Source organism: Bos taurus, chromosome X, assembly GCF_002263795.3.
Source record: "Bos taurus isolate L1 Dominette 01449 registration number 42190680 breed Hereford chromosome X, ARS-UCD2.0, whole genome shotgun sequence".
In the NCBI taxonomy this organism is placed as follows: Eukaryota; Metazoa; Chordata; class Mammalia; order Artiodactyla; family Bovidae; genus Bos; species Bos taurus.
This window is the reverse complement of record NC_037357.1, coordinates 78,025,510-78,052,264: the sequence shown is the minus strand read 5'-3', so window position 1 is coordinate 78,052,264 and position 26,755 is coordinate 78,025,510. Positions and strand designations below refer to the sequence as shown.

Sequence of the window (26,755 nt, the reverse complement as noted above, 5' to 3'; positions counted from 1 at the left end):
ATCTGGGCAAGTTGATAAGAAAGTCTGAGTGTTATCTCTTTGGTGCCATTGAGAACAAACCCTCATCCAAGCCTCACCTCCGAATCAATATAAAATTCCAAATCCAGCCTCATTCTTGCTTTTTAAGGGCCAACTTGACAGCCTGTTCCTCTGTTCCCAGAAAGTTTCATTATGTAGGTAATAAACATTTCACACCCTTCTGGTATGTGTGTGGCATTGTCAGTCTCGATATCCAAACCAAATTAGGGGAGGGCGGGGCTCAATCCTCCCTCTTCAGGGTGTCAACAACATGACTAAATGAGGAAGAACAGGTTATTTTGTTGGGGGTTCTGGGAGGACAGGAGAATGGAGTTCAATTTGGGCATACTGAGTTAGATGTACCTAGATAAGATGTACTTCGCAGAGGGTGCCTGACACATAGCAAACACTCACTAATGCTAGCTTCATTTTCCTGTAAGCCTCCATATTCTTACTTCTTTTGAGTTACACATTTATTTACCTGTAGATTATTTTTAAATAATGGAGGCTTATATGATTAGTGACTTACTATGGACCAGGCATTGTATTAGAGACTGCAGATATTTTATTTTTTTTAATCTTCATAACAATTCTATGAGGTAGGTATAATCTAAATTTCAAAAATGAGGACAATTGAGACTTTGAAGTTATACAGCAAGTAGGTTGCAAAACTACTCAAATCCGTATCAGTGCGACTCCAAAGCTATGCTATATTTACTATACTATAAATTCCTTTCTACACAAACATGAAAGTAGATTGATAATTTCCACAACTTACTTCATAGTATATAGCATGTAGAGGATATCAGCTTGTTCTTGTAAGCTGGAGGTCTCTTTTAACTGTAAAACCAGTGCTTTGAAGTCCACTTCCCCAGACTTGTCTCTAGGAAGATGTATTTCTACACGAACAGAGGGAACCTTTAGTTTGAGAAAAGACAAACAAAAAAAATTCCACAAGTGCTTACCTTAAATAATGCCCTAGAGTGTTGATCTTTTCACCTCTAAAACATTCCCATAAGAGTTCCCTAAATTTTGACAAAAAGTAAAGCAAAACAATGACACCTTCAGAATGTATGCTACAGCAATCTAGTTTTCTTAAGTCTGACTAGAAACACTTACTCATTTAAAAAGTGAACTAAAAAGGACATATATTTTCACCATGGTGGCATTTTCCTTACTGCTAGTTACTAGCAGAAACCATAATGGCTAGTTCTATCATTTTCTGTAAGAATGGTAATTTTGCAAAAAAGGTGATAGAAATATCTCCTGTGTAAATTTACCTGGTCCTCTTGTTGGGGATGAGGTGAACCAAGTAAGTTGAATGAAGGCCGGGAAGCCTGAAATATCTTTGTAGGAAGATACATATGGACATCTGCAAGAGGTTGACATTTATGGAAAAGCTTAGATAATTAAGAGATTAATAAAAATGCACAGTTGATGTCAACAATGAAGTTACATATGGGTTAGTTCCTTATGGAACAAGAATGGGAAATTTACCCTTTCTTGGTAATTGCAAAGAAAAGATACATGAAGGTCAGATAAATCAATGGATATTTGATCAATTAATAAACATATTTTGAATAGAATATCTAGAATTATAGCATCAGCTGGACGTATAAGATGTTAAATCCTATGAATGTAATCAATACCACAATGAAGCTATTACTGATACTTTAAAAGAATACAGATATAACAGAAAGAACCCAGTTACATTTTATATTTTCCAGATTCTCCTAGGAGAATATCTGGCAGCTAGCAGTTAGAATTCCTTGAGAATAGATAAATGAATGACCCTATCCAGCAAATAAAAAAATGCAGTGGCTGATCAACTTTGAGATATTTTAAGATTTTTACTTACAGTTCATTGTTGAAATACTTACCATAACCACTAAGGAGAGATTTTCTTGCCATTTTTGCCATTTTACAGATACAGAAAGAGAGATACAGAGCCCAAATAACTGTTTAAGCAAGTAAGTAGCAGAGCTGGGAATTAAGCTCAAGTTTCCTAATTCACAGTCTAGAAGTACAACTTAATAAAGCTGAAGTCTTTGCACAAGCCCTTTGTCAAGGAAGCATAGACAAATGCTATATATGCTAAGTTTTTCCCTTTTCTAATTGTTAAATGATTCTCCAGTGATCATGTTTAATATTTTTGGTTAGTAATGGTCAATAAAATTTTAGACAGTAAAAGCATGCATCTCATTCTTGTCATCTGTGAAATGTTAACATTTAGGTCCTCTAGGTGTGGCCAATGAACCCTTCTGTCCCTTCACATGTAGCTACCATACAGGTACTGAACACTCTTAGGAACTATGACTACTTCTGGCAATGTGTACTAGAAAAGACATCCTCCACTGCAGATACTACTGAGGAAGGGTAGTGATCCTGGGGAGAAGAATGGCAAAGCTGTCAAATAACGATTCTGTAGTTGACAAACAGCTCTATACTGCTGAAACAACTGACTGTATAAGTTACAGCTGGCCTAAGGAGCCAGATGTAGCTTACTGAAGGCAGAATATTTCCCTTTCATTGCAAGACTATCTTGTAATAGTCTACAATGCTTTCTCTTTAAATAAAATTATTTCAAAATTAGTAAATTTTCCAAAGGATTAAAAAATTCTTTTCACATTTTAATACTTTGATGTTAAAACTGAATATGCTCCGTACCTCTTGTTCTGTCTCTTCCTTCTATGTAACTGGATAAACCAGACTACCTAGCACTATACTATAGCAAAAAGTGAAAAAGTGAGTGTTGGTTACTCAATCACGTCTGACTCTTTGCAACCCCATGGACTCTAGCCTGTCAAGCTCTGCTGTCCATGGAATTCTCCAGGCAAGAACACTGGAGTGGGTAGCCATTCCCTTCTCCAGGGGATCTTCCTGGCCCAGGGACTGAACTGGGCTCACCTCTGTTGCAGGTGGATTTTTTACCATCTGAGCCACTTAGGGAAGCCCTATCTATAGCAAAAGTATACCCAATTATTAATTTCACAAATATTTGAGCATCTAATATATTCTAGATCCTGTTTGAGATGCTGAGGATAACGCAGTGAACAAAATAAAGTTCCTGCTTACACTGTAATAAACACCCCACCCCCATCCTGGGCTTGACGTCATCCTGTTCCTGACTCCAGTGAGTCATGGCGTTACTCACTCTGTACATGCAGCTCCTTGGCCTTGGTCACCAAGGACATTAAATCGCAGGTTGTTTGCACAGCAGTTCGGAACCGATTTAGCCCTCCCTTCTGTGAGGTAGGGGCTAGTTTAGGATGGGGAGCAGTGTGTGCCAAAAGGTGATCTAAATAACGAGCAACTTCATCACCAGAGTGAGCTGCAAGGTTAGTGGGGAAAGGAGGGAGAGAAAAATAAATAAATATTTTAGTAACTTCACAGTCTGCACCACCAAACAGAATGACTCGCTCCTGTGCCCACACTATAGCACCAGAAACATGTTGTTTTAGCTCATGGGGTAAAAAAAAAAGTTTGCAATCATTTCACAATCTTTACTATTCAGAAACCATGGCCATTTACCAGGCTCCACCTATTCCTCAACCTTGTTGAGATAATACTACTTTTAGGTCCTGTGAAAGTAGTATGAGCTTATTATAGGCAAGGTGGAGCATTTCATGATCTATGTACGTGTATGTGATGGTAATGTTGGTGGCAGTGAGGAGGAGGAGAAGGAGGAATAGAACAGGGCCCTTTGAATCTCACTGGTATGAGGAAACTTGTGGAGAAGGGCAAAAATCTTCCACTAAACATGGAGCCTAGCTGAAAACAGATTCCACAAATGGCAGCTACTATGGCTAAAAAAAAGGAAAAAACCCACCAATCTCCATGTGGCACTGGTACCAAAAGAACTACTGACCACATGTTGGTCTTTTTAGTCACTGCCTTCATTCATTAATCAAATATTTATTGTCCACAATGGACCAGGTGGTGTACTAGGTGCTGAGGTTTCAGTGGTGGAGAAGACAAATATGGTCCTTATTCTCTGGGGTTCTCCCTCTTCCCTACACCTTCTGTAACATTATCTCTGATTATGGATAATAGAAACAAAAAAACCATATTCTGTGGATGTTTAACATTTCGGATTTTACATGAACATTTGTAGTTGGAAAAGCCCAGTGTTTGGATCAATACCAAAGTTTGCTATATCAGTCATGCATCACCTGGATTTTGGTCATCTTTGGGGATTTCTCCAGTTGTATTTCTGTTTTCTGACATGACTAATGGGAACTAGCAAAACTGCAAGAGTGGACCTCACACTCAGTGACATCTTAATGACAAATATTATAACCTTGATTATAATCTAGATACTTGAATGGAGGATTATAAAGAATATGGTAGGGATGGCAAGCAATAGACATGTCCACTGTGAGGCGACCTCACACTCAGTGACATCTTAATGACAAATATTATAATCTTGATTACAATCTAGACATTTGAATGGAGGATTATGAAGAATATGGTAGGGATGGCAAGCGATAGACATGTCCACTGTGAGGCCACCAATGAGTAAACCCAGACAGAAGAAAGTGACTAAGATTGTATAATATCAAACTTAATAAAACATATCATTAAAAAGATATATTTAAGAAAGTAATCTGAGAGAATGAGTGTTACAGATGTAAATTACAACTACCTATGGAATAGCAAACAACATCAGTATATGATCAAAATAATGATTTTCAAAATATTTGGTTTTCAAAATATCTCAGCTTATGCCAAGATAGATATCATGACTTTGGATATTACAGATAACATGAAATAACCTTGTATTTAATGTACTCTTCAAACAAAGAAATTCATACTATTTTAGATCTTATGAAAACAGTGAATTAAATGGTACTTAGGTGAGTATATGCTGAACCCAATGAGAAAACAGTCCTTCTGACTGCTAGTGTGCTGGTTTATTGTATATAAGATTATGCTTGCTAGCTCATTGAGGAAAGCTAATTTATTTATTTTTTTCTTCTTTCCAACATACCACTATTAAGATAAAGAAATTGGCTGCCTTAACATACAGGTTAACAGGCAAATACCCGGACAAAGAAAGTAGGCAGACCATGTTTTACATAATTAAAACAATAATTCATTCCCATCAGCCCTTTCTCTCTTTGGGATTCAAATAATGTAATGCTTGCCCTGCCTAGGTCAGCATTTTAATACTTAAAGAGTGTTTTTCAGACATTTTAAATTTATTCCCTCATGATACTATCTCACTATATCATCTTTGTATGCCTAGAAGCCAATTATATTTTATTCTGCTTTATTTGTCTAGTTTGTAATATGAAAGCTATAGGCATACAAAATCAGTTTTTTCAAACTATAGAGACCTTCCCAGAGTTTCTGATGTGTCCCTGTAATATTCTATATAACCCAAATGGAATTTCATATTTTTGTGCTTTTTAATGTCAAAAAGCAGTATGTACATGTCTAGTTTTCCTACTATATACTTGATTAAATATCTCTCACTCACCACTGCTTCCATCTATTTTTAAAGCACCAGTCATTTTATGTACCTGGGAGAGAAGCCTCTCCTAACCTTAATAAGGGATAGTCCAACTCTATACTCCACAATCACCACAGGGATATTAGACCAGAGACCAGAGGTAAGTAGAAGTATGAAAAGTGAAGCCAAACAATAGTAGAAATCTAGGTGTATTAAACGGGAATGAGACTGCTGGCAGTGAGAAATATTAAGGAGGATGCTCAATAATACTTTGTGTTCTTGTCCAGCAAAGCCAGTGACTTTATGAAGCCTCCTTACCATTACGGGATAAACCATAGCCATTAATCCAGTCACCAGATTCCAGCTCATTATCATAGTCATCATAGTCTTCACTGTACAGTTTACCCTCAGGTCCAGGGTCCATGAAGCTCAAATGTGTGCAACAAGATGTTGTCAAAAACTCTGACAATTTACCTGTTTGAATCCTGAAAAGAGGGTAAATAAAACACAGAAAATCAGAGGAAATTCTTTTTAAAACAACACAGTTTAGCGGGAAAAAGAAGATACCTGAAATGTTTTGTTGGGGGATTACTAACGTTTATACATTAGTACAAATTTTTTAAAGTGAAAATTTACAGCCCTCCTAGACATCGTGTAGTATAGGTTAGGATACCATGTTAATAAAGACTACAATTATGTGTTCACAATCCACCAGCAGATCAGTTTTTCTGTCTTACACTGCCACACACTATGCTGTTAACTATGCCAAACATGTGGCAAAAATTTCCATTAGCTGCATGATAAGCTAGGACAGAATGAAGATAAATCATCTCAAATTTGTCATATCATTTCAAAAAATACTCAAAAAGACCATTTTGAAAAGAAAAAACAGTATCTGACAATTTTAAGAATTAAAGTAGATTGTAAATTATATTCCTCCCTACTTATAAGCCAATTGCAAAACTCAAACCCAAAGGGAAACCCAATAGTACTGATTTTTAAAAGAAGTCCAACTTGAGGGGGCTCCCAATGACCAAATCTTAATATGAACATTGAAATAAACAATGCAATGGAGCATGACATAAGAATAAAATAAGAATCTATGACTATGCTGACAGTAAAGCTACAAAATAAGTGGGGTATGGGAAGCTTTTAAAAAATTTTATGTTTTACAGAAAGATTCCAACTAGTACATGTACAAAGAATGCTAGAAACACAGAATTTTACAACCACATTTTACAAAACACAGTCATTTTACAACCACATTAATAATAACTGATTCATCAATGGAAGCTAAAGCCATTTAGTCAAAGACTGTTAGAGAAAGGATAATGGAGTCTTGAGTGGAAGATTATGAAGAATATGGAGAGAAGCACTCTCCTTATGGAAGGGCTGGCAAACAATAAACACATCAATTGTGAGGTCACCAATGAGTAAACCCAGACAGAGGAAAGTGACTCAAGATACCATTTTAACCAAATCGAGAGGCATTCTGCAAAATAACTGACCTTTCTTCAAAACTACAGTGAAAATTGTCATGAAATATTAATGAAAGGCTGAGGGATTGTTCTAGATTAAAAGACATCAAAGAGATATAATAACTAAAATACAGTGAGTGACTTTTTATTGGATCTGGAGCAGGAACAAAGCTATGGGAAAACATTATTGAGACAACTGGGTAATTTTGAATATGAACTCTATAATAGATTCATATCAATATTAAAATTTCTGAGTGTGCTGATTATATTGTAGTCATTTATGAGAATGCCCTCTTTCTTAGAAGACAGAGACCAGTATTTAGGGTTGAAGAGTCATGATATCTCTAATTCTCACACACTTTGGCAAAAAAAGTGTGTGTGTGCACATATGTATGTGTGAGACAGGGAGAAGGATAAGGAACAAGGGAGTAAGGGAGGGAGCGTAGGAAGGAAGGGAGAGAGACAACACACAAATGGGACAGATGTTAATAACAGGTGAGTCGAGGGAGGGTATATAGTATTCAATAAGATTCTTGCACATCTGTGTCTACTTAAAATTTTTCAAAATAAAAAGTTAGGAAAAAAAAAAGAAAAACAGTCAGAATTGAATAGTCCAACAAGCTTCTTTTCTCCCTCCTTCCTTCCATTCCTTCCTTCCATTCTTCTTTCCTTCCAGAGTAAGATTCCTGACCCGCTGAATTTATGGGGTATAGGCAAGGAACAGGGTGAGGAAAAATTCCAACTCTTCTCTGCAATATTAAATTCCTTGATTCAATGTATCAAATACCAGGCCTTCAGAATATGATGGGTACATGTTGTTAAAAGACACAGAGAAAGGCATCACCAGCTTACACTATACCCAGCATCCAAACTTCATTACATTTCACTAAAGAGTGCATAGAGGTCACATACCTTGCCCCACCAAAATATCCATCCTGCATTTTTCGGAGTGCTGCCAGGATACTTGAATTCAAGCTGGTTCCATCTTCATCTTAAAGAGAATTTTAAAACAATCTTTGTGGTTTTAACTTTGAAATAAAGGAAATCCTTCAATTATTTCAAACCAACTTTCTGGTGGTAATGGTACAAATGAGACAATCCTCATTGACCATTCTCTATTTCAACAATTCATCTGAGAGCCAATAAAGCTGCAGAATGGGAAATGGTAAAGGATGATGACCAAGAGATGAGACTTCCTCAAAAAAGATAGTATCTAATTTATTATAAGTACTTAGCACATTGCCTGATTGCAGAGCATGGAAGGACTACTGAACGCTGACAAGAATAACAGCAACAATTTGTTGAATGTTATGGGCCAAGTACTGTGCTGAGCATTTTATATATTATCTCATCCAATGAGCCTTGCTTTATGTGCGTGTATGTGTGTAGGCATAAAAAATATTTAGAAGGCTAACAATTATCTGATTTTATGTGAAGAGGATTATACTACACATATTCTTTTGTGATCCAATTTTTCTAACTTATTCTTTGTAAAAGCTAAAAATGATTCCATAAGAGACACTTAGACTGTTGTATTATAAGCAACATTGTAATGCAATTTTTCTATTATTTCCTTAGGATAAAGTCTTACAAGTAGAACTGTTAGAGCAAAGGAAACACAAAAACTTTTACAGATTGCCAAATTACACAATAAAAAGTTGTGCCAATATTGCCACCATCAGTATATAAAGTATCCCCACATCTATAACAATAATGGCATTGATAATCTTTTAAATTCTTGCTTATCTGATACATTAAGATGACATTGTTTCATTTTTATTACTAGTAAGATTGAGCATGTTTTCATATATATACTGGCCATTTGTATTTCTTTTATGAATAGCTGTGCATGTTCTCTTCCCTTTTTTTTGCTATTTGGAAACTTAAAAAAAATTATTTATTTTTTTAATTTGTGGAAAATTGCTTTACAATTCTGTGTTGGTTTCTGCCATACAACAATACAAATCAGTTATATATATATATATATATATATATATATATATATATATATCCCTTCCCTTCTGAGCCTGCTTCCCCTCCCCCCATGCCACCCCTCTAGGTCATCACAGAGTGCCAGGCTGGGCTCCCTGTGTTATACAGCAACTTCCCACTTGCTATCTGTTTTACACATGGTAGTGTGTATATGTCAATGCTACTTTCTCAATTTGTCCCACCTTCACCTTCTCCCACTGTGTCCACATGTCTGTTCTTGACTAGGTTCCTCAGTATCATTTTTCTGTATTCCATATATAGGTGATAATATATGATGCTTGTTTTTCTCTTTCTGACTTACTTCACTCTGTATAAAAGGCTCAAGGTTCATCCACTTCACTACAACTGACTCAAATTTGTTCCTTTCTATGGCTGATTAATATTCCATAGTATAAATGTATCACAACTTCTTTATCCATTCATCTATCGATGGACATCTAGGTTGCTTCCATGTCTTGTCTATTGTGTGCTGCAGTGGACATTGGGGTGGGTACATGAGCCTTTTAGAATTGTGGTTTTCTCGGTGTATATGGCCAATAGTGGGATTGCTGGGTCATATGGTAGATTTATTCCTACTTTAAAAAACGAATCTCTATATTGTTTGCCATAAAGACTGTATCCATTTACATTCGAGGGTTCCCTTTTCTCCACATCCTCTCTAGCATTTATTGTTTGTAGATTGTTGATGATGGCCATTCTTACTGGTGTGAGGTGATAGCTCATTGTAGTTTTGATTTGCATTTCTCTAATAATGAGCAAAGTTGAGCATCTATTCATGTGTTTGTTAGCCATCTGTATGTCTTCTTCAGAGAAATGTCTGTTTAGGTCCTCTGATCATTTTTCGACTGTGTTGTTTGTTTTTCTGATATTGAGCTGTATGTGCTGTTTATATATTTTAGAGATTAACTCTTTGTCAATTGCTTCATTTCCAGTTATTTTCTCCCATTCTGAGAGTTATCCTTTCATCTTGTTCATAGTCTCCTTTTCTGTGCAAAACCTTTTAAGTTTAATTAGGTCCCATTTGTTCATTTTGGTTTTTATTTCCATTAATCTAGGAGGTGGGTCAAAAAGAATCTTGCTGTGATTTATGTCAAAGGGTGTACTACCTATGTTTTCCTCTGAGAGCTTTATAGTTTCTGGCCTTACATTTAAGTCTTTAATCCATTTTGAGTTTATTTTTGTGTATGGTGTTAGGAAGTGTTCTAATTTTATTCTTTTACCTGTCGATGTCCAGTTTCCCCAGTACCAATGATTAAAGAGACTGTCTTTTCTCTATCGTATATTCTTGCCTCCTTTGTCAAAGATAAGGTGTGTCCATAGGTGTTTGGGTTTATCTCTGGGCTGTCTAGCTTGTTCTGTCTATAGTTCTGTTTTTATGCAAGTACATACATATTGTCTTGATGAGTATAGCTTTGTAGTATAGTCTGAAGTCAGGAATGTTGATTTCTCCAGGTCCATTTTTCTTTCTCAGGATTGCTTAGGCTCTTCAGCGTCTTTTGTGTTTCCATACAAACTATGAAATTTTTTTTTGTTCTAGTTCTGTGAAAAATGCCATGGTAATTTGATAGGGATTGCATTGAATCTGTGGATTGCTTTGGAAGTATAGTCATTTTGAGAATATTGATTCTTCCAATCCAAGAACATGATATATCTCTCCATCTGTTTGTGTCATCTTTGATTTCTTTCATCAGTGTCTTATAGTGTGCTGCATACAGGTCTTTTGTCTGCTTAGGTAGGTTTATTGGTAGTAGATAGTTTATTCTTTTTGTTGCAGTGGTGAATTCAATTGTTTGCTTAATTTCTCTTTCCCATTTTTCATTGTTAGTGCATAGGAATGCAAGGACTTTCTGTGTATTAATTTTATATCTTGTAACTACTAAATTCATTGATTAACTCTAGTAGTTTTTTGGTGGTGTTTTTAGGGTTTTCTATGTATACAAACAGTGCATCTGCAAACAGTGAGGGTTTTACCTCTTTTTCAATCTGGATTCCTTTTATTTCTTTTTCTTCTCTGATTGCCGTGGCTATGATTTCCAAAACCATGTTGAATAATAATGGTAAGAGTGGGTACCCTTGTTTGTTCCTGATTTTAGAGGAAATGCTTCTTTCATTTTTTTGCCACCGAGAATAGTGCTTGCTGTGTGTTTGTCATATACAGACTTTATCATGCTGAGGTAGGCTCCTTCTGTGCCAATTTTCTAGAGAGTTTTTTTTTTTTTTAATCATAAATGGGTGTTGTATTTTATTGAAAGCATTCTCTGCACCGAGATGATCATATGGTTTTTATCTTTCACTTTGTTAACATGGTATATCACATTGATTGATTTGCATATATGGAAGAACCCTTGTATCCCTGGGATAAATCCCACTTGATCATGGTGTACGATTCTTTTCATGTGTTCTTGGATTCTGTTTGTAGAACTATACTGAGGATTTTTGCATCTATGTTCATTAGTGATATTGGCTTGTAATTTTCCTTTTTTGTGGAATCTTTGTCTGGTTTTGGTATTAGCGTGAGGGTGGCCTTGTAGAATGAGTTTGGGAGTTTCCCTCCCTGAGCAGGTTTTTGGAACAGTTTGAGCAGGATAGGTGTTAGTTCTTCTCTGAACCTCTGGTAGAATTTTCCTGTGAAGACATCTGGCTCTAGGCTTTTATTTGTTGAAGATTTTGATCCCAGTTTCAATTTCAATGCTTGTGATTGGCCTGTTCATATTTTCTACTCTTCCTGGTTCAGTCATCAAAGGCTGTACTTCTCTAAGAATTTGTTCATTTCTTCCAGGTTGCCCATTTTGTTTGCATATAGTTGTTCATAGTAGTTTCTTATGATCCTTTGTATTTCTGTGTTACCTGTTGTAGCTTCTCCTTTTTCATTTCTAATTTTATTGATTTGAGTTTTCTCCCCATTTTTCTTGATGAGTCAGGTTAATAGCTTGTAAATTTTGTTTATCTTCTCAAAGAACCAGCTTTTAGTTTTATTGGTTTTTGCTATTGCTTCTTTCATTTCTTTTTCATTTATTTCTGCTCTGATCTTTATGATTTTTTTCTTCTACTAACTTTGGGGTTTGTTTGTTCTTTTCATAACTGCTCTAGGTGTAAGGATAGATTATTTGATGTTACTTTGTTTTTATGATGTAGGCTTGTATTGCTATAAACTTACCTTTTAGCACTGCTTTTACTGCATCCCACAGGTTTTAAGTTGTCATGTTTTCATTGTCTTTTAGTTCTAGGCATTTTTTGATTTCCTCTTTGGTTTCTTCATTGACCTCTTGGCTATTTAGAAGCATATTGCTTAGCCTTCATGTGTTTGTATTTTTACATTTTCCCCCTTGTAATTGGTATCTAATCTTATAGCATTGTGGTGAGAAAAAATGCATGATACAATTTTCTTAAATTTACCAAGGCTTGATTTGTGACCCAACATGTGATCTATCCCAGAGAGTATTCCAAATGCACTTGAGAAAAATGTATATTCTGCCGTTTTTGGATGGAATGTCCATAGATATCAATTAGTTCTATTTCGTTCAATGTGTCATTTAAAGCTTGCATTTCTTTATTAATTTTCTGTCTTGATGGTATGTCCATTGGTGTGAGTGGGGTGTTAAAGCCCCCACTATTATTGTGTTACTGTTGATTTCCCCTTTTATAGTTGTTAGCATTTGCCGTATGTATCAAGGTGCTCCTATGCTGGGTTCATATATATTTGTAATTGTTGTATCTTATTCTTGGATTGATCCCTTGATCATTATGTCTTATCCTTCCTCATCTCTTGTAATGGTCTTTATTTTAAAGTCTATTTAATCTGATATGAGTAATGCTACTGTTGCTTTGATTTCCATTTGCATGGAATATCTTTTTCCAACCCCTCACTTTCAGTTTGTACGTGCCTTTGGGGTCTGAAGTGGGTCTCTTTTAGACAGCATACATAGGGGTCTTGCTTTTGGATCCATTCAGCCAACCTGTGTCTTTTGTTGGAGCATTTAATCTATTTAAATTTAAGGTAATTATTGATATGTATGATCCTATTACCATTTTATTAATTGTTTTGGGTTTGATTTTGTAGGTCTTTTCTTTCTCTTGTGTTTCCTGTCTAGAGAAGTTCCTTTAAGTATTTGTTGTAGAGCTGGTTTAGTGCTGGTCAGTTCTCTTAACTTTTGATTATCTGTTAAGTTTTTCATTTCTTCATCAAATATGAATGAGATTCTTGCTGGGTAGGATAACCTTGGTTGTAGGTTTTTTCCTTTCATCATTTTAAGTATATACTGCCACTCCCTCTGGCCTGCAGAGTTTCTGCTGAAAGATTGTTAACCTTATAGGGATTCCCTTGTATGTTACTTGTTGCTTTTCTGTTGCTCCTTTATATATTTTCTTTGTGTTTGATTTTATTAGTTTGTTAATATGTGTCTTGGTATGATCCTTTTTGGGTTTATCCTATATGGGACTCTCTGGGTTTCCAGGACTTGGGTGGCTATGTCCTTTCTCATGCTAGGGAAGTTTCCAACTATAATCTAATCTCCTCAAATATCTTCTCATATCCTTTCTTTTTCTCTTCTTCTTCAGGGACTGCTATAATTTGGATGTTGGTATTCTTAATGTCCAAGAGGTTTCTGAGATGGCCCCCATTTCTTTTCATTCTTCTTTCTGTATTCTGTTCTATTTCAGTTATTTCCACGATTCTATATTCCAACTTATTTATTCTTCTTCTGCTTCAGTTATTCTGCTATGGGTTCCCTCTAGTTATTTTTTATTTCAGTTATTATGTTGTTAATGGTTGATTCTCTGTTCTTTATTTCTTCTACACTTTTGCTAAATGTTTCTTGTATCTTCTCAATTCATGCCTCCATTCTATTTATCTGTGCTTTCATTTTATTTCTGAAGTTTTGAGTCATCTGTACTATCATTACTATGAATTCTTTTCCAGGTAGACTGCCTATTTTCTCTTCATTTGTTTGATTTGATGTTCCTTGATCTGCTGCATGTTTCTCTGTCTTTTCATTGTGTTTAATTTTCTGTGTTTGAGGTCTCCTTTATATAGGCTGCAAGATCATAGTTCCTCTTACTTGTGGAGTCTGCTCCCATTGTGTGGGTTTGGACCAGTGCTTTGTGAAGGTTTCTTGGAGTGGAGGGACTGGTTCCTGTGTTCTGGTGGGTAGAGCTTGATGTTGTCCCTGTAAAGGGCAGTTTTGTGCCCAGTGATGTGTTATGGGACTTGGTATGACTTTGGGCAACCTGTCTGCTAATGGGTAGGGTTGTATTCTTGTTTTGCTAGTTGTTTGGTGTGGGATGTCTGGTGCTGGAGCTTGCTGGCCTTTGGGTGGGGCCAGAGCTTAGTGTCGTGATGCAGGCCTTTGGGAGAGCTTTCACTAATTAGTATTCCATGGGGTTGGGAGTTCTCTGGTGGCCGAACGTCCTGGACTTGGGTCTCCTGTCTCAGAAATTCAGACCTGACCCCTTGCTGGAGCAGCAAGACTTCACAAGCCACAGAACACAGAAGGGATAAAGAAAGAAAGAAATAGCAGAAAAAATAAAACCAACCTACAAACAAAAAAGAACAGATAGACAAAACCCCAACACAAATGGTAAAAGCAACATTAATCAGACAGGAACACAAAAATAAACTCACAAACTCACACTCACAAAAAGAAAATAAACAAAAGACTAAAGAGAGGAACCAAAAAATAAGAGAGCAATCAAACCAATAAATGAATCCATAAAAGAAAACAAAGACTAAAAACTAGAGTAGCAAAAATGCAAAACCAAAAACATGGAAAAAACACAATATAATGAAAAGATGTAGAAATAAGAGGAAAATAAAATAAAATGAATTAAAAAAAACATTAAAAAAGGAAAAAGTAAGTAAAAAATAGAAAGTAAAGGATTAATAAAAAGAAACAATGATAGAACTAATGAAAAAAATATATATACATACATACACGTTGAGAGAGAGATAGTAAGAAGAACATTATTCTGTGATGTCAGTTGTCCTTATCACCCAATGTCCTCCAGTCCATCTGCCTACTCAGGAAATCCTTCAGTATTTCTAGGAAGGTCTCTGGACCTGCAGAGGGCACTGTGGGGTCAGCTCCTACTTAGATCTGGCCTTATTCTAGCTTGTTCTTGCTTCCAAAGTCCCCAAAAGCCCACAGTCTCAACTTAATTGCAGAGATTTAATTCACTGCACCTGCTGCTGCAGGAATGAATTTCTTCCTCTTCTTTGGTCACATAGTCCTTGATGCTCTGCTTTGGTTTTGGCCCTGCCTTTGCTTGTAGGCCACCGCCCAGAGTCTTTCCTACCCAGACAAGATAGGGCAAAGGCCCTAGTTTATTAAAGCTCACTTGTTCAGTCAGGCTGGGGAGAGAGAGGGGTATGGCAACCACAATTGGGATGAACAGGGAAAAGTTCTGTTTCCAGACGAAAAGGAATAGACCCACTTTTCCCTATTCTTCCTGCTAAGTATAGCTAAAATTCAGGACATTACTATAATACAAACATAAGAAGACTCAGAAAGTTGGAAAAAGCATCAATTCTTCAGTGCTCAGCTTTCTTTATAGTCCAACTCTGACATCCATACATGACTACTGGAAAAACCATAGCCTTGACTAGACGGACCTTTGTTGGCAAAGTAACATCTCTGCTTTTTAATATGCTGTCTAGGTTGGTCAGAACTTTCCTTCCAAGGAGTAAGTGTCTTTTAATTTCATGGCTGCAGTCACCATCTGCAGTGATTTTGGAGCCCAGAAAAATAAAGTCAGCCACTGTTTCCACTGTTTCCCCATCTATTTGCCATGAAGTGATGGGACCGGATGTCATGATCTTAGTTTTCTGAATGTTGAGTTTTAAGCCAACTTTTTCACTGCCCTCTTTCACTTTCATCAAGAGGCTCTTTAGTTCTTCTTCACTTTCTGCCATAAGGGTGGTGTCATCTGCATATCTGAGGTTATCGATCTTTCTCCTGGCAATCTTGATTCCAGCTTATGCTTCTTCCAGCCCAGCATCTCTCATGATGTACTCTGCATATAAGTTAAATAAGCAGGGTGACAATATACAGCCTTGACATACTCCTTTTCCTATTTGGAACCAGTCTGTTGTTCCATGTCCATGTCTTACTCTTCTGATATCTTCACCCTATCCTCTCGAAAACATTATTTGACAATCAATGGTTAGTTCTCGTCCATATAAACTGTTTGTAGATTTTTGAAAGTGGTGACAGATACATAGGTAATCAATGCATAGAAGTTATTTGGTGAATTTTCATTGCATTTTCTGGACAAGTGCACATGGATATGATACTGGACATTCCTTATTCCTCTGGTCGAGACAGCTTTGTTGAGCCTGGTGTCAATGCCTACATCTGGAGTTCCCATCTCCTTCATGGCAAATTTCCAGGTTTCTTTGAATGCCTGAGGAGTATGCTTCTTGAAATACACTCCATGAACATGCTAGTGAATGCGGATAGTGTATTCTCTGGTCACCACCATTTAATGGTGGATCGTCCCTTCTTCTCACCACCCTTCTTTGCAGGAGCCATTCTTCTGGGCTTGGGTTGGGAAGCTCTTTTCCTATGTTTTAAATAATCTTTCCTTTTTCTCAGTTGATGTTCAAGGGCTGTTTATGCTTTGTGATTATTACCCTTTTCTCCATCATATGAATGGCAAATACTTCACCTACTTTATTATTTGTCTTTCAACCTCAACCACACTTCAGTTTTGTATAAAATGTTTAGAAAAAAAGATTTATATTTTCATGTTTTAAAATTTGTCAGTTTTTCCTTTTTGTGTTTTGCAAAGCATAGCCTTCTTCAGTCCAAAACCTCAAAAACATTCTACCATACTTTCTCCTAATACCTTTATAGTTTTTTATTGTTGCTTAGCTTTTTAATCTAGTAAGAACTCAATTTTGGATAAAATGTAAGGTACAAGGCTAACTGAATGGTTTTCTCAAATGTATTTATTTATATTTTTGCCTCTATTTGGATTGCTATCTTTATCATTATTGTAATGCCAATGGATATATTTTCTCTCATTATTTTTAGTTTTTTAAAGATGCAGTTATTCTTGTACACTTTCTCTTCCACATGCAATATAGATTCAACCTGTTCATAAAAATTTGTCTCTTTATTTTAATTTGGAATTCACTGAACTGACAGAGTAGTTAGTTAATTAATTTTTTGGGTGCTGTTAGAAAAAAATTTTTTTAATTGGAAGATAATTGTTTTACAATGTTGTGGATTAATTTAATAAGAATTGACATCTTCTAAAAAAAGAATAGATATCTTTTCAATATTAACTATTTCCATCTAGCAACATGGTATGTCTCACTAGTAATTAAAATCTTTTATGCTTTTCACTAGCTTTATAATTTTTTAACATAATTTTATGCATATTTCTTATTAAGCTTATTCTTATATTATTTACTTTTTCAGAAAACTTGTCAATTTTTTCTAGATTTATAAAATTGTACTTGATATTCTTTTATAATTTTTAAAGCCTCTTCCATTTGTTTCTATACCCCCTTTCTCATTCTTAATATAATTTTACTATTTTTGTTTTTCTCATTATTCTGAAGTCTACTTTATTACATATTAATATAGCCACCTCTAATTTTTTATAATTAATTTTACATGGTATATTTTCCATTATTTTTATTCTAGTTTACCTATATTGTCACATATGAAGTGAATTTCATGGAGACAGCATATATGTGGGTCATTTTAAAATCTACTCTGTCAATCTCAGTCTTTTAATGGGTGTATTTAGGCTATTTACAGTAAATGTAATTATTGATATGTTAGGAATAAGTATGCCATTTTTACTTATTGTTTTTTGTTTGTTTCTCTGTTCTATTTTCTTCTTCCTGCCTTCTAAAACAAAAGAACTTCATTTTGATTTATCTATAGTGGTTTTACCTTATCACCTTGTATAGACTTCTATTGTGGCTCAGCTGGTAAAGAATCCGCCTGCATTGTGGGAGACCTGGGTTCAATCCTTGGGTTGGGAAGATCCCAGGGATAAGAGAAAGGCTACACAGTCCAGTATTCTGGCCTGGAGAATTCCATGGACGATAGAGTCGGACATGACTGAGCAACTTTCATTTTCACTTTCATAGACTTCTTAGTGGTTACTCTAGGTATTAAATAGTATGTAAAAACATGAGTTCAGTTCAGTTGCTCGGTCATGTCTGACTCTTTGTGACCCCATGGACTGCAGCACACCAGGCTTCCCTATTCAACACCAACTCCCAGAGTCTACCCAAACTCATGTCCATTGAGTCGGTGATTCCATTCAACCATCTCATCCTCTGTTGTCCCCTTCTCCTCCCACCTCCAGTCATTCCCAGCATAATGGTCTTTTCAAATAAGTCAGTTCTTCCCATCAGGTGGCCAAAGTATTGGAGTTTCAGCTTCAATATCAGTCTTTCCAATGAATATTCAGGACTGATTTCCTTTAGGATGGACTGGTTGGATCTCCTTGCAGTCCAAAAGACTCTCAAGAGTCTTCTCCAACACCACAGTTCAAAGCATCAATTCTTCGGCACTCAGCTTTCTTTATACTCCAACTCACATCCATACATGACTACTAGAAAAACCAATGCTTTGACTAGATGGACCTTTGTGGGCAAAGTAATGTCTCTCCTTTTTAATATGCTGTCTAGGTTGGTCAGAACTTTTCTTCCAAGGAGCAAGTGTCTTTAAATTTTGTGGCTGCAGTCACCAACTGCTGTGATTTTGGAGCCCCAAAATATAAAGTCTCTCACTGTTTCCATTGTTTCCCCGTCTATTTGCCATGAAGTGATGGGGCCGGATCCCATGATCTTTGTTTTTTGAATGTTGAGTTTTAAGACAGCTTTTTTGTTCTCCTCTTTCACTTTCCTCAAGAGGCTCTTTAGAGTCACAGATGTATAGAACAGTCTTTTGGACCCTGTGGGAGAGGGCAAAGGTGGGATGATATGGGAGAATGGCATTTAAACATGTATATTATCGTATGAGAAATGGATCACCAGTCCAGGTTCAATGCAAGAGACAGGGTGCTCGGGGGTGGTGAACTGGGATGACCCAGAGGGATGGGATGGGGAGGGAGGTGGGAGGGGGATTCAGGATGGGGAACACATGTACACCTGTGGCAGATTCATGTCAATGTATGGCAAAACCACTACAATATTGTAAAGTAATTAGCCTCCAATTAAAATAACTAAATTTATATTAAAAAATTAAACATAAAAGAAGGCTCTTTAGTTATTCTTCATTTTCTGCCATAAGGGTAGTATTATCTGCATATCTAAGGTTATTGATATTTCTCCTGGCAATCTTGATTCCAGCTTGTGCTTCATCCAGGCAGGCATTTCTCATGATGTACTCTGAATATAAGTTAAATAAGCAGGGTGACAATATACAGCTTTGACATACTCCTTTCCCGATTTGGAACCAGTCTGTTGTTCCATGTCCAGTTATAACTGTTGCTTCTTGACCTGCACACAGATTTCTCAGGAGGCAGGTCAGGTGGTCTGGTATTCCCCTCTCTTGAAGAATTTTCCACAGTTTGTTGTGATCCACACAGTCAAAGGCTTTGGCATAGTCAATAAAGCAGTAGATGTTTTTCTGGAACTCTCTTGCTGTTTCAGTGATCCAGCAGATGTTGGCAATTTGATCTCTGGTTCCTTTGCCTTTTCTAAATCCAACTTGAACATCTGGAATTTCACAGTTCACGTACTGTTGAAGCCTGGCTTGGAGAATTTTGATCATTACTTTGCTAGCATGTGAGATGAGTGCAATTGTGTTTTGAATATTCTTTGGGATTGGAAAGAAAACTGACCTTTTCCAGTCCTGTGGCCACTGATGAGTTTTCCAAATTTGCTGTCATATTGAGTGCAGCACTTTCATAGCATCATCTTTTAGGATTTGAAATAGCTCAAACTGGAATTCTATCACATCCACTAGTTTTGTTCGTAGTGATGCTTCCTAAGACCCACTTGACTTTGCATTCCAGGATGTCTGGCTCTAGGTATGTGATCATACAATTGTGATTATCTGGGTCATGAAGATCTTTTTTTGTACAGTTCTTCTGTGTATTCTGGCCACCTCTTCTTAATATCTTCTGCTCCTATTAGGTCCATACCATTTCTGTGCTTTATTGTGCCCATTTTTGCATGAAATGTTCCCTTGGTATCTCTAATTTTCTTGAAGAGACCTACAGTCTTTCCCATTCAATTATTTTCCTCTATTTTTTTGCATTTCTACTTAGGAAGGCTTTCTTATCTCTCCTTGCTATTCTTTGGAACTCTGCATTCAAATGGGTATATCTTTTTTTTTCTCCTTTGCCTTTCACTTCTCTTCTTTTCACAGCTATTTGTAAGGCCTCCTCAGACAACCATTTTTGCCTTTCTGTATTTATTTTTCTTGGGGATGCTCTTGATCACTGCCTCCTGTATAATGTCATGAACCTCCATCCACAGTTCTTCAGGTACTCTGTCTATCAGATCTAATCCCTTGAATCTATATGTCACTTTCACTGTATAATCGTAAGGGATTTCATTTAGGTCATACCTGAATGATCTAGTGGTTTTCCCTACTTTCTTCAATTTAAGTCTGAATTTGGCTATAAGGACTTCATGATCTGAGCCACAGTTAGCTCCCTGTCTTATTTTTGCTGACTGTATAGAGCTTCTGCAGCTTTGGCTGCAAAGAATATAATCAATCTGATTTTGGTATTGACCATCTGGTGATGTCCATGTGTACAGTCTTCTCTTGTGTTGTTGGAAGAGGATGTTTGCTATGACCAGTGTGTTCTCCTGGCAAAATTCTGTTATCCTTTGTCCTGCTTCATTCTGCACTCCAAGGCCAAATCTGTCTGTTACTCCAGGTATTTCTTGACTTCCTACTTTTGCACTCTAGTACCCTATATTGAAAAGGACATCTTTTTGGGGTGTTAATTCTAGAAGGTCTTGTAGGTCTTCATAGAACTGTTTAATTTCAACTTCTTCAGCATTACTGGTCGGGGCATAGACTTGGATTACTGTGATATTGAATGGTTTGCCTTGGAAACGAACAGAGATCATTCTGTCGTTTTTGAGATTGCACCCAAGTACTGCATTTTGAAGTCTTTTGTTGACTATGAGGTCTACTCTGTTTCTTCTAAGGGATTCTTGCCCACAGTAGTAGATATAATGGTCATCTGAGTTAAATTCACCCATTCCAGTCCATTTTAGTTTGCTGACTCCTAAAATGTCAATGTTTACTCTTGCCATCTCCTGTTTGACCACTTCCAATTTGCCTTGATTCATGGACCTAACATTCCAGGTTCCTATGCAATATTACTCTTTACCACATCTGACTTTACTTCCATCACCAGTCACATCCACAACTGGATGTTGTTTTTGCTTTGGCTCCATCTCTTCATTCTTTCTCCACTGATCTCCAGTAGCATATTGGGCACCTACTGACCTGGGGACTTCATCTTTCAGTGTCCTATTTTTTTGCTGTTTCATACTGTTTATATGGTTCTCAATACACGAATACTGAAGTAGTTTGCCATTCCCTTCTCCAGTGGACGACATTTTGTCAGAACTCTCCACCATGATGATGCGTCCGTCTTGGGTGGCCCTACATGGCATGGTTCACAGTTCATTGAGTTAGACAAGGCTTTGGTCCATGTGATCATATTGGTTAGTTTTCTGTGATTGTGGTTTTCATTCAAATATACATTATATATGTATATACAAACATAGATTCACTATTAGTGTAAACATTTTACTAGTTAAAATGATGTGTAAAAACATTTTTTCCTTTTCAGTCCCTTACGTCTCCCAATCTATAATATAATTGCATTAGATCCAGCACTCTGTGACAATCTAGAGGAGTGGAATGGGGGGGAGGGAAGTTTAAGAGGGAAGGGATATATATATATATATATATATATATATATTTATTTATTGATATATAAATATACATATATAAAATCAGGGATATATATATATGTATAATTATGACTGATTTGCATTGATGTACAGCAGAGAGCACCACAACACTGTAAACCAGTTATCCTTCAAAAAATAAATAAAAAGAAAAGAAGAAATAGAAAAAATATATAATTTCATTGAAGATCTCCTCTACACCTCTGAGAACCACATCAGTGTTATATTTTTTGCTTCAAATGTCAAACATAATTTAGAAAACTGAAGGGGAGAAACTTTATTGTATTTATCTGTATTCTTACTCTTTCCACTGTTCTTTTTCTTGCTTGATGTTCCAATATTTTATCTTGTATTATTTCCTTTTCATTTCAAGAACTTCCTTTAAGCCTTTCTTTTAAAGCAGATCCCCTTCAAACAAATTCATTTAGTTTTGTTTCACCCGAGAGTGTCTATTTTTCCCATTTATTCAAGTACATTTTTATTGGATACAGAATTCTTAGTTTATAATTCTTTTCTTTAAGCACTTGAAAATATATTATGTCAGTTCCCTCTGTTCTCCATGGATTTTGGTGAAATCTGCTGTCATTCTAATTGTTTTTTCATATAGGTGAGGTATCATTTTTCTTACTGCTTTCCAGTTTTTTTCTTTTTCTTTAATTTTCAGGAGTTTGATCAGTATGTTTTGGCATTGATTTCTTTGAGTTTATACTGTTTGGGACTCTCTCAGCTTTTTGAATTTGCAGGTTATGCCTTTTGCATTTTTTTCAGCCATATTAGCTGGGATACTTTTTTTTCAGCCTTATATTCATTTTCCTCTCCTTCTGAAACTCGTAACATGAATGTTAGATCTTTCATAATATGAAAGGTCTCTGAGGCTCTGTTACATTTCTTCAGTTTACTTTTACTCTTGTTCACTTCTGTCTTCAAGTTCAATCTATTCATTCTTCTACTGAGCCTATCCAGTGAGCTTTTCATTTCAGTTATACTTTTCAGTTATAAAACCTTCATTTGCTTCTTTATCTCTTCAATTTCTTTACTGAGCATTTCTGTTTCTTTGCTGAGACTTTCTACTTTCAGGTTTAAAGTGTGGTTGCAATTGCTTGGTTGGAGAAGGAAATGGCAACCCACTCTAGTATTCTTGCTTGGAGAATCCCATGGACAGAGAAGCCTGGAGGGTTACAGTCCATAGGGTCGCAAGAGTCAGATATGACTTAGTGATTAACCACCACCACCAATTGCTTGGTAAATTTTTTTATGATGACTGCCTTAAAATCTTTGCCATAATTCTAACATCTTTGTGATCTTCGTATTGATGTCGTTGATCATCTTTTCTTGATGAAGTTGAGGTTTTCCTGGGCATTGGTATGAATGATTTTCTATTGTATTCTGGAAGTTTGGGGTATCATCTTATGAGACTCTGGATCTTATTGAATCTTCAGATTCAGCAAGTCTTCTCTGATACTGTGCAGCCGTTAAGGGAGCATTGCCTTGTTACTGCTAGGTGGGTGTGGAAGAGGTTCCTCTACTGTTCAGTAATGATGATAATCTGAGCTCCCCATGAGTATGTCTCAGATACAGTGCTTAAGGAGGGAGGTGTGCCTCTTCACAGCTGTGTGAAGGCAATAGTCTAGGTTCTCCACCTAGCGTTGCTGACAGTGATGGGAATGGGGCTGTAGTTTTTTTTGCGTGTCATTTGGATGGATTAGAACATTTAATTGTCTAGAAGCTTTCTGTCTGGCTAGGCTGCCCTTTTCCTGTTCTTTGGGCTAAAGGGAGAAGGTTTTTCCTGGAACTTTTAAAATTTGTACCCATTTGTGTTTCTGGGATGATAACTTCTCCAGCACCCAATCCACAATATATGAGGCAGAAGGAAAGCCCAGGAAATTCACTGTTGTGTCATTTCTTAAGTTCAAAGTCTTCCTTCTTTTTTCCAACTTTCTGAGTCTTCTTATAGTAATGTCCTGAATTTTAGCTATACTTAGCAGGAAGAATAGGGAAAAGTGGGTTTATTCCTTTTAATCTGGAAACAGAACTTTTTTTTTCCAAAGTGAAAATATTCAGGAAATGAAAATTTCTATATATTACTTTGACCAAATCTCAAGTTTTGATAAGTAGTGGTACCATTTTTCATTTTAAAACACTAAATAATTTTAACTTGGATTTACTCTTTATTTATTTCTTTTTTCTTTTTTTGGATTTCCTCTTTAATTGAAGAATTATTTGCAAAAATTTTAATTCCTTCAAGGTCAGGTTTTTTTAGAAATTATTTGGTTTTAATTAGCTTTATGGCCTATGTCTGGCAAAATCATCTATATTATTTATACTTTAAAAAATAAACATTCTTTGTATATTCTGATTTCTGGATTTCTTTCTGTTTCATATAAACACAGAGTTTGTTAATTTTCTATATCTTTATTTTTGTGTAATTGATCCGTGACATTATGATTCAGTTCAGTTCAGTCCAGTCATGCAGTCATGTCTGACTCTTTGCAACACCATGGACCACAGCACGCCAGGCCTCCCTGTCCATCACCAACTCCCGGAGCTTATTCAAACTCATGTCCATTGAGTCAGTGATGCCATCCAACCATCTATCCTTTGTCGTCCTTTTATCCTCCCACATTCAATCTTTCCCAGCATCGGGGTCTTTTCACATGAGTCAGTTCTTCCCATCAGGTGGCCAATGTATTGGAGTTTCAGGTTCAACATCAGTCCTTCCAATGAATATTCAGGACTGATTTCCCTTAGGATGGACTGGTTGGATCTCCTTGCAGTCCAAGGGACTCTCAAGAGTCTTCTCCGACATGACAGTTCAAAAGCATCAATTCTTTGGCGCTCAGCTTTCTTTATAGTTCAACTCTTGCATCCATACATGACTACTGGAAAAATCATAGCCTTGACTAGATGGACTTTGTTGGCAAAGTAATGTCTCTGCTTTTTAATACACTGTCTAGGTTGGTCATAACTTTTCTTCCAAGGAGTAAGCGTCTTTTAATTTCATGGCTGCCATCACCATCTGCAGTGATTTTGGAGCCCAAGAAAATAGTCTGCCACTGTTGCTACTGTTTCTCCATCTATTTGCCATGAAGTGATGGCACTGGATGCCATGAACTTTGTTTTCTGAATGTTGAGCTTTAAGCCAGCTTTTTCACTCTCCTCTTTCACTTTCATTCTTCTTCACTTTCTGCCATAAGGGTGGTGTCATCTGCATATCTGAGGTTATTGATATTTCTCCCGGCAATCTTGATTCCAGCTTGTGCTTCATCCAGGCAGGCATTTCTCATGATGTACTCTGAATATAAGTTAAATAAGCATGGTGACAATATACAGTCTTGACATACTCCTTTTCCTATTTGGAATCAGTCTGTTGTTCCATGTCCAGTTCTAACTGTTGCTTCCTGACCTGCATACAGGTTTCTCAAGAGGCATGTCAGGTGGTCTGGTATTCCCATTTCTTGAAGAGTTTTCCACAGTTTATTGTGATCCACACAGTCAAAGGCTTTTACATAGTCCATAAAGCAGAAATAGATGTTTTTCTGGAACTCTTTTGCTTTTGTGATGATCCAGCTGATGTTGGCAGTTTGATCTCTAGTTCCTCTGCCTTTTCTAAAACCAGCTTGAATATCTGAAAGTTCACAGTTCACGTACTGTTGAAGCCTGGCTTGGAGAATTTTGAGCATTACTTTACTAGCGTGTGAGATGAGTGCAACTGTGAGGCAGTTTGAGCATTCTTTGGCATTGCCTTTCTTTGGGATTGGAATGAAAACTGGCCTTTTCCAGTCCTGTGGCCACTGCTGAGTCTTCCAAATTTAATGGCATATTGAGTGCAGCACTTTCACAGCATCATCTTTTAGGATTTGAAATACCTCAACTGGAATTCCATCACCTCCAGTAGCTTTGTTTGTAGTGATGCTTCCTAAGGCCCACTTGACTTCACATTCCAGGATGTCTGGCTCTAGGTGAGTGATCACAGCATTGTGATTATCTGGGTCATGAAGATCTTTTTTGTACAGTTCTTCTGTGTATTCTTGCCACCTCTTCTTTTTTTTTTTTGCCACCTCTTCTTAATATCTTCTCCTTCTGCTAAGTCCATACCATTTCTGTCCTTTATTGAGCCTATCTTCACATGAAATGTTCCCTTGGTATCTCTAATTTTCTTGAAGATATCTCTAGTCTTTCCCATTTTATTGTTTTCCTCTATTTCTTTGCTTTCATCACTGACGAAAGGTTTCTTATCTCTCCTTGCTATTCTTTGGAACTCTGCATTCAAATGAGTATGTCTTCCCTTTTCTCCTTTGCTTTTCACTTCTCTTCTTTACACAGCTATTTGTAATGCCTCCTCAGACAGTCATTTTGCTTTTTTGCATTTCTTTTTCTTGGGGATGGTCTTGCTCCCTGTCTCCTGCACAATGTCATGAACCTCCGTCCATAATTCATCAGGCACTCTGTCTATCAGGTCTAATCCTTTAAATCTATTTCTCACTTCCACTGTATAATCATTAGGGATTTGATTTAGGTCACACTGAATGGTCTACTGGACATTATGATAGAGATATGTTACAGTTTCCCACTGTGACTGTACAATGGATTTATCATATTGTCATTAAGTTTTCCTAAATATCAGCTTTACACATTTCACTGATATTCCTCAGTAGATAAAAATTTATAAATGTTCTACTGTCTTCACGTACTGTAACTCTTTTCAATATAAAATATTCTTCCTATCGCATTTACTGATTTGCACCCTGAATTCTATTTGCTATTTTTTATATTAATATTGCCATCATTGCTTTCTTTTTGTTAGTATTTACATGATATATTTTTGCCTTCCTTTATTTTCTGTTTTTCCATAAAATTTTATTTTAGGGATAGCTTTTGTAAGCTTTCATAAGCAGCATCTAGCTAGAT

At 36.4% G+C, this 26,755-nt stretch overlaps 1 protein-coding gene and 1 pseudogene across 6 annotated transcripts in view; both read right to left on the bottom strand.

The window, feature by feature from the left end:
* Positions 1 to 26,755, bottom strand: part of PHKA1 (phosphorylase kinase regulatory subunit alpha 1) — a 173,780-nt gene that overhangs the window by 43,000 nt on the left and 104,025 nt on the right. For 3 of the 6 annotated variants that reach the window (XM_005227992.5, XM_002700009.6, XM_002700010.7), the window contains exons 17-21: positions 7,864 to 7,942; positions 5,792 to 5,958; positions 3,173 to 3,349; positions 1,299 to 1,390; positions 797 to 936 (exon numbers count right to left, since the gene is read on the bottom strand). In XM_005227992.5, coding sequence (XP_005228049.1) covers positions 797 to 936; positions 1,299 to 1,390; positions 3,173 to 3,349; positions 5,792 to 5,958; positions 7,864 to 7,942 — 655 coding nt within the window. The remainder of the gene's footprint in view (positions 1 to 796; positions 937 to 1,298; positions 1,391 to 3,172; positions 3,350 to 5,791; positions 5,959 to 7,863; positions 7,943 to 26,755) is intronic. The other 3 variants (XM_005227993.4, XM_024988834.2, XM_003588156.6) reach the window with 1 other exon arrangement.
* On the bottom strand, positions 8,984 to 21,845 carry LOC132344310 (large ribosomal subunit protein eL31-like; annotated as a pseudogene).